The 17,445-nt window shown below is 35.8% G+C and overlaps 2 protein-coding genes across 5 annotated transcripts in view; one reads left to right on the forward strand and one right to left on the reverse strand.

The window, feature by feature from the left end:
- Window positions 1-17,445, forward strand: part of LOC120333743 (pseudouridylate synthase TRUB2, mitochondrial-like) — a 61,937-nt gene that overhangs the window by 9,184 nt on the left and 35,308 nt on the right. Inside the window, exons 2-3 of one of the 2 annotated variants that reach the window (XM_078120558.1) lie at window positions 3,639-3,742; window positions 4,141-4,225. The gene's annotated coding sequence lies outside the window, so the exon portion shown is untranslated. The remainder of the gene's footprint in view (window positions 1-3,638; window positions 3,743-4,140; window positions 4,226-17,445) is intronic. The other variant, XM_039401093.2, reaches the window with a different exon arrangement.
- LOC120334494 (uncharacterized) lies at window positions 8,003-14,892 on the reverse strand. 3 transcript variants are annotated; one of them, XM_078120560.1, is made up of 7 exons: window positions 14,718-14,892; window positions 13,464-13,594; window positions 12,888-12,918; window positions 11,725-11,886; window positions 11,284-11,370; window positions 10,692-10,787; window positions 8,003-9,448 (listed from the first exon to the last, which is right to left on the reverse strand). In XM_078120560.1, the coding sequence occupies exons 1-7, from the start codon at window positions 14,869-14,871 to the stop codon at window positions 9,102-9,104; spliced, it is 1,008 nt and encodes a 335-aa protein (XP_077976686.1). In that variant the 5' UTR covers window positions 14,872-14,892; the 3' UTR covers window positions 8,003-9,101. The 3 variants fall into 3 exon arrangements, with proteins under 3 accessions (XP_077976686.1, XP_077976685.1, XP_077976687.1); XM_078120559.1 differs by having other exon boundaries at window positions 13,464-13,600; XM_078120561.1 differs by lacking the exons at window positions 12,888-12,918; window positions 13,464-13,594.

Consider the following 17,445-nt stretch of genomic DNA (forward strand, 5'->3'; position numbering starts at 1 on the left):
TTTTATTATGTGTAATGAATCTTCCAGCGTTCTGTTGTTGGGTATATATTATTATACATATTTGATAACTCACTACTAATTACCACGTCAGACGAATATGGAGAGAATTCTGTGAACCTTAAAACTACGTATACGGGAAAACGAAGAGAAATATAGATATTCCCAAAGGGCGAAGCCGATAAGCTTAAAAGTACCAGATTGGGAACATTGTTTTGTCTTGCTATATCTATTCCATACTCAACCCGGGCAGGCATGAGTTCGAAACATAAAGTTTTTTTTTTTTAATCGTGCGTGCATTTGAGAAATTTATTTTTCCTTGGATATTGGTTAAAACGAGCTTCTCAAAATCCGCGAGAAGTGTCACTCAACTCACTTCTCATTGCTCCCTCTCTGAGTGTTGGTTTTATATCTTCAGAGATGCACCGAGCTTACACGCCTTCGCTCTGAACAAGGCTTAGTACAATCTGTCAGTCACACGCCCAAGTCCGGTATTTTTTGCAGGATCGGGTTCTTTCCTGTCCCGCATTGCCATTTCAAATATAAAAGGATTTAATCCCGAAAAGCTAATGAGGAAAACATATGTTTTTTATTAACCCCTGTAACTTTTCATAAAAATATTTTTAAGGAATACTGCTTCGCATTGTGCTTGAATAGCAGCTTAAAGATCACCCTGTTGTTTTCTGATATTTGAAAAAAAAAATTATTTTGAAATTTCAATATTCGTCTCTGTGTCATGAAATTCAAATTGTTACGTTGTTTATTTGTATTTCTCCTAGGTCGATGGCCCAGTTGAGAATCTGAATAGACATTTTCGGTTAACACATAATTCATTGAATTAAATTTTCGGGTAATAGGTAAAAAATATGAAAGAAATTGGTGGTGCATGGGATATTTTTAGAAATTCAGTCGTACAGTGAATATATCGTTAATAATCTATTTTTCCAATTTTGTATTTCATATATATGGTAGCGAAATAAAAATATCTTTCGTTACTTATAAGAATGGCATTATGTTAAATACTTTGAATTCTATCCACAAAACCAATAAAATCCTGTATTATTGTAATCGCGAGTTGAAAATCATGAGTTTGAAACTTGATCCATCCAGTTACCAGTACCCACAATGAGTTGCAGAATAAATACTTTTTATTAAGAATATGTGTAACCCGTAATTGCTATAAATAATACTTCAATTTGCGTATGGAGTATTTTAAGAATCAATATTGCCATTTGAAAATGCCAATGCAAATTTAGTCTTTCTTTCAAATATGAACAAAATAACGAAACATAATACACATTAAAACGCCGTTAAAAATCGTCGGTAAAATAAATCAGCATTTCGGAGTAAATCAATGCTCATAATATTGAGCGTATCAATTATCTCAGCGGCGTCCGTAAAGTGGGATTTGCACGAAAAGGTCGCTTCAATCCGTGCCAAATGAGTTCAATAAAGACGGTGCCTGATATCGTACAAAAAATGATTAAATTTTTTGCTCTTTCACGTAGCTTTTGAAAAGTCATTTTCTGTCTGTAAATTAAAATTTAATTAATGCATTTCACTTATAATTAACCAGTATTGTGAATACATTATATATATCATTCAATTCTAATTTAATTGTCATCAAACCACGACAAAGGACAAAATAACATTATACGAATATAATTGTGGCACAATTCAAACCAGAAATAAAAAAATCAACCTGAAATTTATGGATTTGCGGTTTTCGTGATGTAATTCACATTCAAAATACTGTAATAATTGTAATAAAAATATTTGATGGCGTCGGATATGCCTCCAAAACGGTACTCTCGTATTATGTATACTACCAGGTTAGGATTAAGGCATAATTTTATTCCGATTTTCTATATTTTAGTTCTTTTTTGAGTTCGGGGACTGTTTGTGTTAGGCAATTGAATATACTATACCCTTTAGCCATAGGTTTCAGTCTCTTTGCACAACTTGATGTAAAGTAGGCAAACAAAATTAGTTACCTTCATATTGGTACACAAACTTTTGGAGTTCCAAAAAAACATATTGTGTCCGTGAATACTTGTCTGTAGTCTGGTTCGGAGCAAATACACTAAAACACTCCGTAAAACTTACTGGGGCGGGTCGTATAGTCAATAGTGAAGATTGTCCCCGTCCTTGAATAGGCGCGGTGACTTATTTTACATCCATATTTATCAAAAAGTTAGACAAGCGACGTAGTTGATGAACATTTTATTTTGGGCCTCAACTTCTGCTTCAAAGGATAAATTTCTCGTCAGTTTGGGATTATACAGGGTGGTCGTTAAAAAACAGAAAGTTTGTCAAACAGCCATTTATTTTTACAAATGATGATTTAAAACGAGCTCGGGAAGAGCTTAGAACGATATCCCACAAGCTAACTTTTAAAACGCTACACGAGCTTAGACTTTTATTGAGCATAATATGAGTGTAATGTGGCATATGCTTTTGAAAAACTTTGTAAAAGTTACTATTTGTGCGACCACCCTGTATTTTCGGTTTTAATGCTAATCTCACCCATACAGATTTTCAAACCTGGTTGCAAATATTGGTCATTCTGCATGCTGGGCAATTTTTGCTAGTGGCAGTGATCAAAAATTTAAAAAAAATATGCTATAGATTAGGTAACAGTACTTTTTGTGGGTGGAGCATGTAAACCAGTTTGCAAGCCCGGTTCGCGTAAACACACTCGAAACAAGCATTAACACTTTTGCAATGGTATTGTATTTTAGGGTCAAGGGTCAAAAATATCCATTGCTTTTTCGTTATTTTAGTAAAATGAACTTATATGACCCAAATATTACAGGTTACTCTTATCTCTAATAAACATGGCGCTAAAATATTTTTCTGTTTGTGACGCCACAATTGATGTCATTTTCTTATGACTCGGCGACCGATGCCATATATCTTCGGTTTTCCCAGACCATTCAAAATTGTTCTCTGAATAACTATCGTCAAATACTATCTTATTCATACTTAAATCCTAGCGTGAACCGGCATAAATATAATAAACAAACAAACTAAACATGTTTTTAGAGCATAAAATATGCATCATTTGCGTCTAGGATTTCCATTTCTCAAATTTAAAGCTAATTTGGAGGAAATCGAGTCGCTAAAGAAGATCTTGATGGGGAAAATTGCCCCCCATTATGCTATAATGAGGAAAAGATTTTTGGTGATTTCCGTATTTCAAGCATTGGCATACAGTGCATGACTATTGAATAAAGTTATATATTGCTCATTCTCTAATAGTTATACAAAATTTTGTATTGAAATTTTTTCAATTTCCAAATATAATCGTATACCGTCAATTTACATTATGTGAAAGTTAGAAGTGGGTATTTTTGTGACAAAATTTGATGACCCAGAAGTGTGTGTACCAATATGGAGGTAATTATTTTTGTCGCCTACTTTTACATCAAGTTGTGTAAAATGACTGAAACCAATGGGCAGGGGGTACATCCACGTGTAATATAGACAGTCTCTGAACTCGTAATAGAACTAAAATAAGGAAAACCGGAATCAAATTATGGCCTAACACACACTACGGGAGTACCCAAAATATTATGATAAAATTTTAGTGTTATGGCAATGTAGTCAAATAGTGTAATTTTGTACAAACGTTTATTCAGCGCCCACTATGGATCAAGAATCTAGTCGACCAACCAAGACTTTTAACTTAACAACACCAGCCAGTAGTAAACGACACCCACGCGGACAAGACCAGGCGATCTAGGTAGGTTTATAACAAGTTCAAAAATGAATTATGAAATATTTCGTTATTATTGAATATGGAATATTATATCAAACACGAAACAAGGTAGATTTTCTCAAATTACTACGTAATTCAAGACTTCTAATGATTTCGTATCCGAATACTGGATAGTTCGCAATTCCAAAAATTCTATAGGTTATTCTCAGGTTACGTTGTTATTCTCGAGAATTCTTGGTGTGACCTATAAAAAAGCTTTGACGAGGACAACGAAATGTAGGGGAATTCTTGAAAAGGGTGTTTTTATTTTTGTTTGAATGACTCCATACGCGCAGGACTATCAGGATGCTATGCAGACATCCACACAAGCTGTTTAGTATCAGCCATGTTCTCAATAATGACTAAATGCTTCACGTTTTCAGATCCGCCAAATTCTATCGACGAAGACAAAATGCAAAATGGTCACATGAAGGAAACAGCGTTGCTAAGCGACAGAAGAGGTCAAAGGTCAGACAAATCAAATTATACCAAATAACTTTTTACGCCACACTTACATGGCCCGCCAGTTCAAGTGGACAGGATTTTCGGTCCCTGGCTTTAAAAACCTTGCCTACGTCTAGGGTAGGGTCAAGCCCATAAGCAACGCAGACGAGAATATTCATTCTAACAAAAGTTAATAGATTACTACTTGTGCGTCTGTTCGGATTGTAAATATAAAATCATCCCAGAAAAATGTCATTTCTCAAATTCCTAGGACTTAACAACGACAATAGGCAGGCTTGTTTGTAAACTTTCGCTACTTGAGATCCTGCATTCCTTGATAAGAATGTCGCGTCGCATTGGCACGAACTTGTGTGGATGACTCCGCATTATCGACGTCACAATCATGCTTAAACGAGCATGGGAGAGAGATGCACTACTGTGCCCATCATAGTTCGGTTGAACGCTCTAACACTGACATGAGCAAACTATGGCCTGTCGGCCAATTCCGTTCCGTTAGGTGATTTAATCTGGCCCACCTGATGCTGCCGTAAATGTCTGCTTTTAACCAGTTCTGCATTTCGAAATCTGCATATCGAAATCTTTATGGCACAATAGGATTGTTAGGTTATTATCTTGATCTGTTTAGTTACCGCAGACTATCATGTTCTTTTTGTTCATAGCTCTGACAATACTGACAATATTTACTAAGGTTTTGTTCACAACCGAAAAGAGCGGTGACCAAGGCAATGCGGTGACTGATGCGTAATCATTTCATGCTCTAACTTTGTAGAGTAGTTGTAAAGTTTTAGAAGTTTCTGATTTTCGGGCAGCGAAAGTTGTAGAGCCGGGATGGTTCATATCGAATACTTTATTCATTGATCTGGAATTGGGGGGAAATTTCATGCTACCCTGACTCTAAACTCCTGGTGATTCCATGGTCATTATAGTTATCAATCAATTTGTAAAGCACCTCCGGTTTCTGTTCCGAATTCAAATCAAATTTGACTCCGACTCTGGATTTCAAAAAATCGTTTACGGTTCACGAATCAGGCTAGGCTAATTTCGTAAGCCAGAGCAAAGAATAACGAATGCCGGAAATATTAGGCCTGACATCAGCGCCGCGTGAGACATGCTTGTTCGCCGAAACCGTGCTAAAACGTATTGAAGTCATTAAAGATAGCTATCAATTTTTAATAACAACTCCGGTAACTGTTCCGGATATAAATTTTTTTTGACTCCAACACAAAATCGTTCACGATTCACGAATCAGACAATTTTTCGCGACTCGGAGCTAGGAATGACCGTCGCCGATATATAGTTAGGACCGGCGATAGCGCCGCGTGAGGCATCCGTGTTCACAGAAACCGTGCTAAAACGTATTAACTGCAATAATAGGAGCATTAGCACATCGTAATGGCCATAAGTTTAGGTCACTGCCTGTGGTTCTGGTAATTATCACTTTAACATTAGTTCTCTATTATGAATACATTAGCACGTCGGATATCCTGACATACACGAAATACTGCGAAAATCTGAATGGCCATATCTTTGCGAGTAATGTCATAAAGATTTAGTGGCGAAATAAATGATTTTCATTAGGTTTTCATAAAAATGTCGCATTATTATGATATATTCACACAGTTATACGGGGAAGGAAAGCCGCAAATTATCAGGTTGTGTGACACTCAAGGGTCTCTCCTCAAAAAACAAACGAGAATATCGGTCGGAGACCGAAGATTTATCGATCGAAAGTTAGGGGATCCCCAAAACAGAAACTGCGGTTCAATTCTTCCATTCTTACTCCATAGCGACTCCATGTGTCCCAAATTCTGGATAGTTCGCAATTCCAAAAATTCTATCTGGATCAAACCGAACATTTCACAGAAAAATGAATTATTCCAAGTTTTACACTTTATATATAAATGATAATATTTGAATAAAAAAAAGGATATATATTTTTTATTATCCGAATTCGTAACATATGTGTTTTTTGAATAACGTTCAAATTTCGTGCTCAAATGTATTGCGCATCTCCAGTATTTTGGAGGGTCGAGCCATTGACCCGAGTCATCATTTATCAAATACCCGAAGTGCTTCGAGTTATCTAAATGAAATGACTCAGACTCGACAGCAAGTAATCGTCACTGAGACTCAATTCAGTGATTGTCTCGACTTCAAGATGTAGGGACATCACTGTGCATCTCTACATGTTATGATCGGAAAAGGTACAACAATATCCTTAGCGAACGAGTTATTGGTACCGGGGAATATGAATTAATGAATGGATAAACCAGCAGGACTATACAGTAATATAATCAGCTCGATAATGGATTAAATATAATCCTTTTCAATTAAAGCTTCCAATAGTCGAACGCAGAAAAAGAAAATCTAATTGAATTTTCTGATTTTTGTAAACGCCCTGATTTTAATCTTGTATTAGTGGTCGCAGATGGTCAAGAAGAATAAATATTTAAAAGATTCTTCTCGAGTATCGATAAAAAGCATTTAAAGGATTCATTGCGCGTTTTGTGACGTTATAATACACGAGAAACAATGAATTATGACGAGAAAGGTAATAGGATAACCACATCGCGATACAAGACGAACGCATGGTTATTTCGAAACATAATTCCAAGATAATTAGTTTCTTATTTCTAGAGAATGAGAAAGAGCATTAAAACCGTTTCGGACGTCTATTTCTATATTGCATTTATAATTCTTTCCAATAAGAGCAATGCGCAGAAACCACCATAAAATATCTATTTCCGTTCGGCCATATTACTGACCAAACTGAGTTATACAAAACGGATAGGCAAATGGAATCTCGGATGCTCAAGGCTTTCTTACATTTTTGCCAGACGTTGATTCATTACTGCTATCAGCTAATAGAATCACAGAGTCTGAAATCGAAAAATTCTTAATCGAACTTATTACCTATTATGAAATGGCTCTATACTAGCGTTTTGAAGGGTGTGGTGGGGGCTCGCTTTAACTGTTTTCATATGAAAAAAATTGATTCTGCGTAACTGACAACCGACGTTCTTACAAAAATCGGGGAAATTATACCCAATTACTTTAGAGACTAAAATCGGCCATGGGACCAATTATAAGATATGTTCGAGAATAAATATCGTTTATAGATGGTGTGATGGCGTACATAGAATTCTTGATTTTTGAATCAACTTTGAATGTTTTTTGTAAAAAGATTGAATTATTGGATTTTTCATCACATCCATAAAAGAATTTGTGCTAATTCAACATTTTGATAACAGCAACATAAAATTCAAAGTAATCTATTGCTTCCAGTTAGCAATTATTTTCTGTTGCCCATGGGACTCGACTCGATATTTCGCAATCCTTGAGCCTCTGCGCCACCACGTGGCACTACGTCAGTCTTCCCTTCCATTTTCTCAACAAACCCGGTGTTCAGCTACGGCCATACCGGTACCTCGTTGGTTTATTCGTTGTGTATTCTTGATTTGAATCATTGTGTTCCGCGTTAGCCATTACGCTTTCGTGTCCATATATTCGAACAATGATATTTTTCCTGTTTTAGGCTTTATAAAAGGCGGGGTTTAAAAAATAAACTATTTATCTAGTGCTCTCTTGATTTTCTTAAACGAGGACTGCTATTTTTAATTTTTTTTTCACAAAAATTGTCTGCAAACTCAAATGAGAATACTCGCAACCGAAGTCAGTTTCAAAATTTTCTCCAATCCGGAATCAAAATCGAAATTTTTGTAAACCGGAATTTTTTTTTCAAATAACTAGAATTTGGAGTCGGGGATAACATTTCTCCGATTCCAAATCCCTGCTGAAATTTTTTTTTATTTTATTCAATGCAGGCACTTTACATAAAGATGGCATATTGAAAGTGACTAATATACACAAATATATACACGATAGTAACAATTAATAATGAGATAAAAATAATAGTAATATATATCAGTGTTTATATTAGTCGTTGGTCATCAGGTTTCCGGCGCTTATTGTGTGTTGAGAACCACACGCGCGTTAGAAATTTGTTCTCTTCCAACTGTTACAAATCGGTTGTCGTAGTTTCGAAAAATGGGTACTACTTTGGCATGTTATCTCAGAGATCGTGGGATCTCGGTGATTTTAGTTAGGGTTAGGTACCGAATTGTATGATAATGTCTTCATGAGATCGAGATCGCGTTAAGCAAGTGAGATCACATACCAAAGTGGCACCGAAAATTCCATTTCTATGCAAACTCGAAAGTAAGTTGTTAGAAATTTCCGTATATTAGAGAAGACCTCGAATTGGTTATTTTGACAATAACAGTTTATTCGGAGAACTTGCCTCTTCAGTTTTCTATATTAATGCTCAGGGTGGCGTTTTCATTAGCTTCTATGTACATTTTATCCGGATGCGACAGGTTTTTCTTCGAAGACAGACCATAAGAGGGCTTCATTATATAGCAATCCGACGATTCATGTTCATTTTATAAAGGGTTAGGAGAAATGATATTTTATACGAAGACGAGCAATCAACTTAATCTTGAGTGTTTATATTTAACATTTTATTATTTTAAATCGAAAGCCACAACTGTGGGAATGTACGAAACTAAAATATTATTGTGTTTGAGATTTGGTAAAAATTTTGCCGTAGTCGTGGTAGTAAGTTTTTATCAACTAGGGATCGTATTATGAATAGTTCAAGAATGTATTTTTTTACCATCAAGGTTATACAGACAATACTATTTCGATCATTCATCCTGCTGTTCCAGAAACAGGGTATTGTGGTATAGGCTGCAATTAACTGTCCAGCAGCAACCACAAATGCCAGCCATTTAACCACGAACATGTTGTTTACAAAAAAAAATTGAAAACTCTGATAAGATTACAGCAAGGTTTGAATGTTTATGGCAATTTTATGTTTTTAAAGGCAAGCTACGCCTGCATCTTCGTGATGGGGTATGCAATGGTCTGATCCCGGATTCAAAACTCCCCAACCTTTATGGTTGCACTGTCCGATATTATCTTCGGTTCCTGTACAACTAACATGATCGAGCCATAGTTTTCCTGAACCTTTGCCAAAGTGAGAGTTTGTGTAGGCTTTCTTTGCCTCATCATATCCCAGCATTTTGCACGTTACATTTGCATCCTTTATATCCCATGCATGATGACAAATCGTTCCCCACTTTCCTTCATGTAGTATTTCTACTCTCCCTTCTTTGGGATTGCTGCCACCGATAAGCCTGATACCCACATTGAGTTCTAAAGTCTCTGTCAAATATAATAATCAATTTTAGTGTTGTAATTATATTTTGATATCAAATTCAATGCTAGTCATCATTACAGCAATAAAAAAATCTGTTTGAGATTATTTTGGAATTGACTTGCAAAAAAATGTTTGTCCATATGAAAATTTGTTACTCCCGTAGTATGTGTACCATGTTTTAGGGTTAGGGCATAATTTTCTTTACCATTTTCCGTATTTTAGTTCTATTACGAGTTCGGTGACTGTCTGTGTTAGCCAAGTGAATACCCCATGCCCAAAGGGTTCAGTCCCTTTACACAACTCGATGGATAATAGGCGAAAAAAATAGTTACCTCCATTTTGGTACACATACTTCTGGAGCGTCGAAAATTTTGCCAATTCAGCATTGCGAGTTAAAAAACTTACATAATACTAATATTATTGACAACTGATGAAAATAGTTTCAAGGCTCATAGCCGTTAGGAGGGGCTCGCGTGACATATGTTTTGGTAGCAGGGCAGTGACGTAGCTACACAAGATGATATTATTTACGTATTTAACAAACGCTTCTTTTGGCTTACACGAGTAAATTGCGTTCCCCTCACTATAGTTGCCATGACTATAGACCAGAGATAGGCAAAGTATGGCCCGCAGGCCAACTCCCGCCCGTTGAGTAATTCAATCTGACCCGTCTGATGCTGCCACAACCAAACTAAAGTCTAATTTTGATGTTTTAGCTAAAAATAGCTCAAGGAATTTGTTGAGATTTCGGTTAAATTTAGTTTTGACAGGAGGCTTATTGTTAAGGATGACGTCGCGGCATCGTGGTGTTTTATTACAATTCAGAACCTGATAATGTTTTCAAATTGCAGTTTGTATCGAATCCGATTATATTGAAGCTCAAGTTTATATACTCATGTTTAACACAGATTTAATGAAATATTGTCGCCATTGATTATGGCTTCATAATGCATGCCGCCCAAATCCTCGTTTCGCATAATACAAAGTATGATGCTGTACTGCTGTTTTAAATTTGTACACGGGATCTATCAAGAACGGATGCCTATTATTCTTACTTGTTTTCAGCTCTTATCATCCGTGTTATCTCAATTAAATTGACAATCTGTGCATACGTGCAGAGTTACAAGGGTTTACTCATCTAATTAATATATATCCCATAAACCGTCAGAAGGGAGTCCAGCGACTCGCCATTTATGTACCGATTCATAAATATCGATTTTACATTATGACGTAACATAAGTAACTCACCGATCGTTTGTTGCATGGAGGAGATGTTCATTGCTAGTTCTAGAACTAGTTCTTCGGAATTCTTAATCAGGTCAGTCAAATTTATCTGAGAATTCACTGTTAATTGAAAGCAAACGTTAAATGGTTGGTTCGTAGAATCTGGCATAAGAAATAGTCTTGTGCGGATTTGGGACACCGGCAGTCACGTCTGTTCTTCGAGTTGACTTCGGTATCATAATATCGGCTTTTTAAGGTATCGGTATTGCCGTCTTTTCTTAGTATTGGTATCGGTGAAAAAACGGTATCGGTACAGTCGTGATCGTGACTCTAGCAGCGTGAATAAATATTAATAAAACTTTCAGTCAGTGTTAAGCTTTTTGTGTAATACTTTTTAAATTCACGGCGATTATCAAAAGTGCTTGTGAATTCCTGTGTTTGGGGTGGCTGTGGAAAGGCCCGCCCAAACATCCCCCGTGATTGCGTACGTCTTGACATTTCTCCGACATATAAGTCTATGCGTTCTAGTTTCAAAAATGAATATGGTGATACCCATTCCCACGTATCTTTATTATTTCCTAAAGATGATAATTATGGCGTAATATAAGGAACTCACCGATCGTTTGTTGCATGAAGGATATGTTCTTCGCAACTTGTTCTCCGGAATTCTTAATCAAGCCGATCAAATTTTTCTGAGAATTTACTGTTAATTGAAAACAAACGTTAAATGGGTTCGTGAAATTTGAATTAATTAACCCGTATTTTCACTCAAATAATACCGTACAAGTATCCCAATTCAACAACAGTCGTTAAAAATTGTCAGCCAACGATCAAGGGGGCGGCATTGGCATGGGCGTCACGTAGATATGCCATTGCGCTGAGGATAAAAATAGGCCATGTCTGCAAATGGGTGCAATCGAAGCTTTTATTTGCATAGATATTTCGAAGCCATTTTGATGATTTTTTTTTATTCATCAAATAAAACATACATATTACGTCATTTGCAATTCGAGAGCTTTTCTTATGTTTACTATAGATTCGATAATGATTGTCTTACCTCGTTTATCATTTAAATCTGCTAAACCCTTTGCAATCATTTCGTCTCTTAGAGACAATCGTTGAATGTTCATGGCCTGACTTTGAATGCGATCGAGTAGTTGCTTTGAGGAAATCGTTTCCTTCTTTTGTTCGCTGGTGATGTTTTGTAAGATCATGATTTCTAAACAAAATATTATAATATCGGAAACTTTTTTATAAATGGATAATCGCTTAACATAATATAGAATAAGAATTTTTTGTGTGTACCAGGCTAGGGTTAGGGCATAATTTTATTCCGATTTTCTTTATTTCAGTTCTATTACGAGTTCGAGGACTGTCTGTGTTAGCCAAGTGGGTTTCATTCCCCCCGCCATATTGGTACACACACTACTGGAGCGCCGAATTCCATATTTAACACGGACAGAGGAAAGGCGGTTCAATCATATGGATTTTTGTTTCAGTACTATCAAAGAGTACTTTAGCGGAATAAACTCCGCTGACTTCCGCAGAGGACAATAAACACACAATATCTGTGATGCCAAATGTTTCAATATTGTAGAGTTGCACAATTGAATTTCGCTTAATTGCAATTAATTGAAATACACTTAAATTCCTAATAACGATTGGAATCCAAATTGAGATTATCAAAGAAATACAGTCCCTTTACAATTTCAATTTTGTCATGAAGTCGGTTCTCAATATATCTTAAAACAGGTTTTTTGTTTTATAATCAGTAATTGTTTAAGCGAGGGTCAAAACAATATATGATATCGATATATTCCATTTGCAATTTTAAAATTTTTGAGACTTCATGGACATCATAATATATATAATCATCAGAGATCGCAGGAACGCGTTTTGAAACTCTCGGGGTAGTCATTTTAGACAAACAGTGGTAATCGAAGTAGGAATTCAAATGAGTTTCTAAGCATTCACAATCAAAGGAGCTCGCACACGCTAAATGGGGGTTTAGTTTTTTTGGATTTAGAAGATCGAAGTTTTTAAAGGACTAGGATTTTGAAGTCAAGTGTGATTTTCCAGAACGTTTATCCGTGTTTTTAAATATACGATTCTAGATCTTCGGGCGGGCTATATTTTTCACATTATTCACTGATTACTAAGAGCCATCTTTGTGGAATCATACTAACGCATATAATGAAAATAGGCGCAATATAAGCTAACCTTCGTTTGCATCTTCAAGTTTAGTTGTCGCCTGTGCAAAAAAAAAAATAAGATTCACTAATGTTTTGTGTCGAGTCTTTGTTTATGAACTTGAGTAATTGACTGTAAATTAAAGGATTTGCTTATTGAAGCAGCAAATTGAACTTTAGGCAAAATATTTTTAATTTCGTGTAGTCCCACCACACACACCAATAGGAGTCACTACAGTCGGCAGCTAACTCCGAAAATAAGAACGATAGAATGATTCTAAACGAAAAGCATTTTCATTCTATTTACATATTAATACAAGTAAAATATACAAATTTTAAACAGGGAATATACAAGTATGGTAATTCTTTGTAGTTGGGAAGTTTCTATTATACGTATCTGCTGACTTCCGTCAACGTATTACTAACTCTATATTATGACGTCACCATGCGGATGTCGCAAGAGTTAGATTTCAAATATCTATTTACAGCACGGTCTTTCCCATCGACATTGTTTTAGCTTTTGTGCTAGCTTGACAAAAATAATTCAATACTACCAAGTTGCTACAACAAAACAAGTTAAATATTATTAAAATATTAATAATGATACCTGAACCAAGAAGATAGTGATGCATATAAGGCAAACAAATAACAGCGACATAAGAATCAAGAATCCCACGGTTTTCCCAATATTTGATCTTTTTCCACTTGATTTAACTTCCTTACTCTCTGCAACGGCAACTGTACCTAACAAGGTTGGGAAAATTACCACTAGCAAATCAAAGTTTCGCAGCGCCTGTGATTTTAAACACTGAGTTTCCCCTCTTGCCCTTTTTTGAAGTGGAATCTAGAGTCTGTAAATTTTGTTTCCAATTTTTGATTGAAATCTGGGTTATTTTAGATATGATTTATTAGTGGCTTGTGTGAAATGTGTAGTGTGAAATCACAATTTTGACTTTACCTAACTTACACTCATTCCACTACCCCACGGGTGTGCAACCTTTAATACAGGCGGGCTAGATACAAATGACTGGGTAAAAAGGCGCGGACCTTTATTTGAGATAAGCTTTCTAATAGTTGCAAGAACAAAACGAGAATATCGGCAAGAGACCGAAGACTTATCGATCGAAAGTTAGGGAATCCCCCAAAACAGCGCTCCTATTCATAGTGACACCTTGTGTCCCATCACTAATTAATTAATAACTCGCTAATTATCCGACATAGTTCATCCAAAATCAATAGGCTTCTGGTACGACATATGATGAATGCACATGCAAAATCTGGAGCAGATTCAATATCGCTTTCGTGAGATATCGCGTGCATCTAACAGACAGACAAACAAACAGACAGACAAATACCTATCAACATACTTACCGATATGTAATAACATTGTAACGTCATAGGCTTAGATATTAAATTAGAGCTTGGTATAGACTTTGCAACGCAAAAAGATTGGAATTACTCGCTAGATCAAACTAAATTTGAAACTTGTTTCGCGGGCCGCAGACTATTCAAAATTGGCACTCACCGGCGGAACGCACAATTTTTTTTGCGGGCCGCATTTGGCCCGCGGGTCGCAGGTTGCACATCTCCCTAATTAATAATGAACAAATGAGCAATGCTCAAATGTACGGACACTGGAGTCGCGTTTCAGTAAGGGCACAATTTTGAGTAAAACATCGGACTATGGGACTCTGGAAAAATTAAAAAAAAATAAGTAACAGCTTTTTAGCGGCTCCTTGCATCTTTAAACTTTCAAAATTTAAAATTAGACCATCATTAGCGACCCTAACAACCACAACAACAATTACAAGATTAAAAAAAAAAACGATTCAAATGTACACGTGTTCAATAACAATTTTACCTGTTTCAATATTTTCCTCCATTTGTATAACACCAGGAACGGTGTTTACGTAAATCGGATCTTGGAATGGTTCGTCTTGTTGTTGAGACCCAAACGCCATATTTTCACTCCCAGCATTTGGATGAAATCTGACTATCGGACATTCGTAAGCCATAGCTATTATTTCCTATTTGTTGTCCTTCGCAAATAGAGGTATATGAAAGTTGAAAGTTAATTTTTTTATTATTATATATATATATCGTAAGAACTTCGCAATGAATGCATTTCGTTCGGTGCAAGTATTTATTACACTTTAAATAGGTTAGCACATTTAGTATCCAGCATATAGCTCAAATATTGATTGCAAAATCTTGAATTGATTTGTTCTATAGGGAGGGGTGAAGAAGGGTTATTACTGGAGTCGCAGTCGTTTTTTTTTCGAACTCGTTGCATTTAAAATTTTGGGATTTGTTTGAGTCTAATCTTCAAAATTTTGAGTGTGATAATTGAATCAGAATTCCCTACGGAAGCTCGAGAAAAAATTTAGATTACTGAACGTTCTTCAATTTATTATAGAAGGTCTGAATACGCCAAAGTTTTTGTTATCAAGATTTGATTTTATCGGTAGTTCGGAGCTGGAGTCAAAATTACTATCAAATTCGAGTTCGGTTCAAATTTATTTCAACCCGGAGTCTATTGTCAATTTTAACCGTCTCCAGATTCTGACTCCAAATTCCAAGCAATAGGGCAATATTCAGATAGATAGACACGAAGGCCGAAACGAATGAATACGGGTATATATTCTTTCACAGTACCGTGTACTGAATCGTGGTCTTCGCGACTTCGACTGACCACATCGCAATGAGCGCGAACACGGAATCACCACAGGTTGCGCAATTTTTAATATGATGACATCATCACATACAACAAAACAAATCTCGAAGAGCTCACAGAAATTTTTGAAATAAATAAGCGAGTCTAATAATAAGTCTTCTAGCGATAACAACAATCTTTAACCACTGAAAATTACAAAGCAATTGGTCCAGGAATTTGAGAAAAAGGTGATTTCCCCACAACAACAAGAGAAAGAATATAATTAACCTGCAATAACGTAATACTAAAACGATCTATACGTCTATTTTGTGCTCAATAAACGATAAAACTTCCTCGAAGCAAACATTCACAAACTGATTCAACGTTTCATACTATTGTTGGACGAATTGGACATTTCCTTAACCTGACATTCCTGCTATCGGTCTATAGGCTGTAGTTCACCATATTGTTGGGACGTCTTATTGTCTTTCTGCTCGTGATATTCATATACACTTCCTCCTTAACTTAAACTCAAATGCCACAGCTAATTTTCGAATACTTTGTTAGAAAACCCCACAAATATCTTGTCTCGATTTGCAAGCAATATTTTTTCAATTTTTTGATTAGCTTTTGAACAATAATAAAATTTAAAAATAAGCAATCTTTTTGTATCACAATCCCGAAAAACAAGTATTTGTATATATATATAGGGAGAGGAAGGATTTTCCATTCATTTTATATTTATTGAGGAACCGTTGAAAGTTACATAAAATTCAATATCGTTAACTCAATATAGTTTCTGAGATTTTTGTCAAATGCCTGATTAATTTTAGGTAAGAATTCACGCAAAGGAATTTTCTGCCAAAGAATTTCGAGGCATACGACTCGGCCATATGCATATCTCAAATCACCAACGAGAACCTTGTCTAATCATTTTCAAAATTGCATTTTCCCAAATAACTAATAGACCTATTTATTGCATGTCACTGCTGTCGGAAATTTGTGTAAGCATGACTTGAATCGTCTTAGTCACAAATGAACAATTAAATCGATGACAAAGTGAAAATCATATTACGTCCATGTCACTGCGATCTGTTTTGGTCGATCAGCATAGATCTAACGAACTAGATTCAATGAATAGCCTTCCACTTGAATGATTCATATGTTCCAATATATAGGAAACTACATTTTATAAACGACGATGTGCTTTACATATAACCTTCGTGTTATTGGTAACGCGAGCGTAGCATTACCAATACGACCCCCAAATTTTTTTATTTCAGGTGTTAAAGCAGACTCAGAAGTTAAAATGTGTCATAAGAACAATTGATGCCCCGAGTATGGTGAAATAATAGGCGGACAATCGAGGCAGGGTCAAACAACTCAATTTGCAAAGAGTTGATTGTAAACTGTTACAATTTTCCAATTCTCTGATATATATAAATAACTATAGATTTCAAAACAACCTGTTTAAAAATCAGAGAAATATGATTTATGACGGAATATTTTGGTAGTGTATGCATGGGATACGACTCAAGCCTGCTCAACCACGTCCAATAAATCTTGAAACCAAACTTTTAAAATTTTTACTATGTTATATAGGCTTAAGTGTGTTTCGTGATTTTGGTGTAATTATGCCTGCCATTTGTCTACATCCAAATGTCGGTTCTTTTTATTACGTATGTGTCAAGTCTTGCATTTGGTGGGCATTTCTAGTTTTTTTATTATTTCTCGCAGAACTGTGTTTTCTAATCTACGAACTCGAAAGATATTGTGCGATCATTGGGGACGAACGCTGGGCGCAAGTATAGGAATGAATTTGGAGCCTGAAATTGCAAATTATTATCATTCTGATTGCTTTCTGCTGCTTTCTTTGCTGGCTCTGATCGTCTTTATCGCCAACGTAAAATAAAATGTCGACAATATCTTTGGTACT

The sequence above is a fragment of the Styela clava genome, chromosome 15 (genome assembly GCF_964204865.1).
Source record: "Styela clava chromosome 15, kaStyClav1.hap1.2, whole genome shotgun sequence".
Lineage (NCBI taxonomy): Eukaryota > Metazoa > Chordata > Ascidiacea > Stolidobranchia > Styelidae > Styela > Styela clava.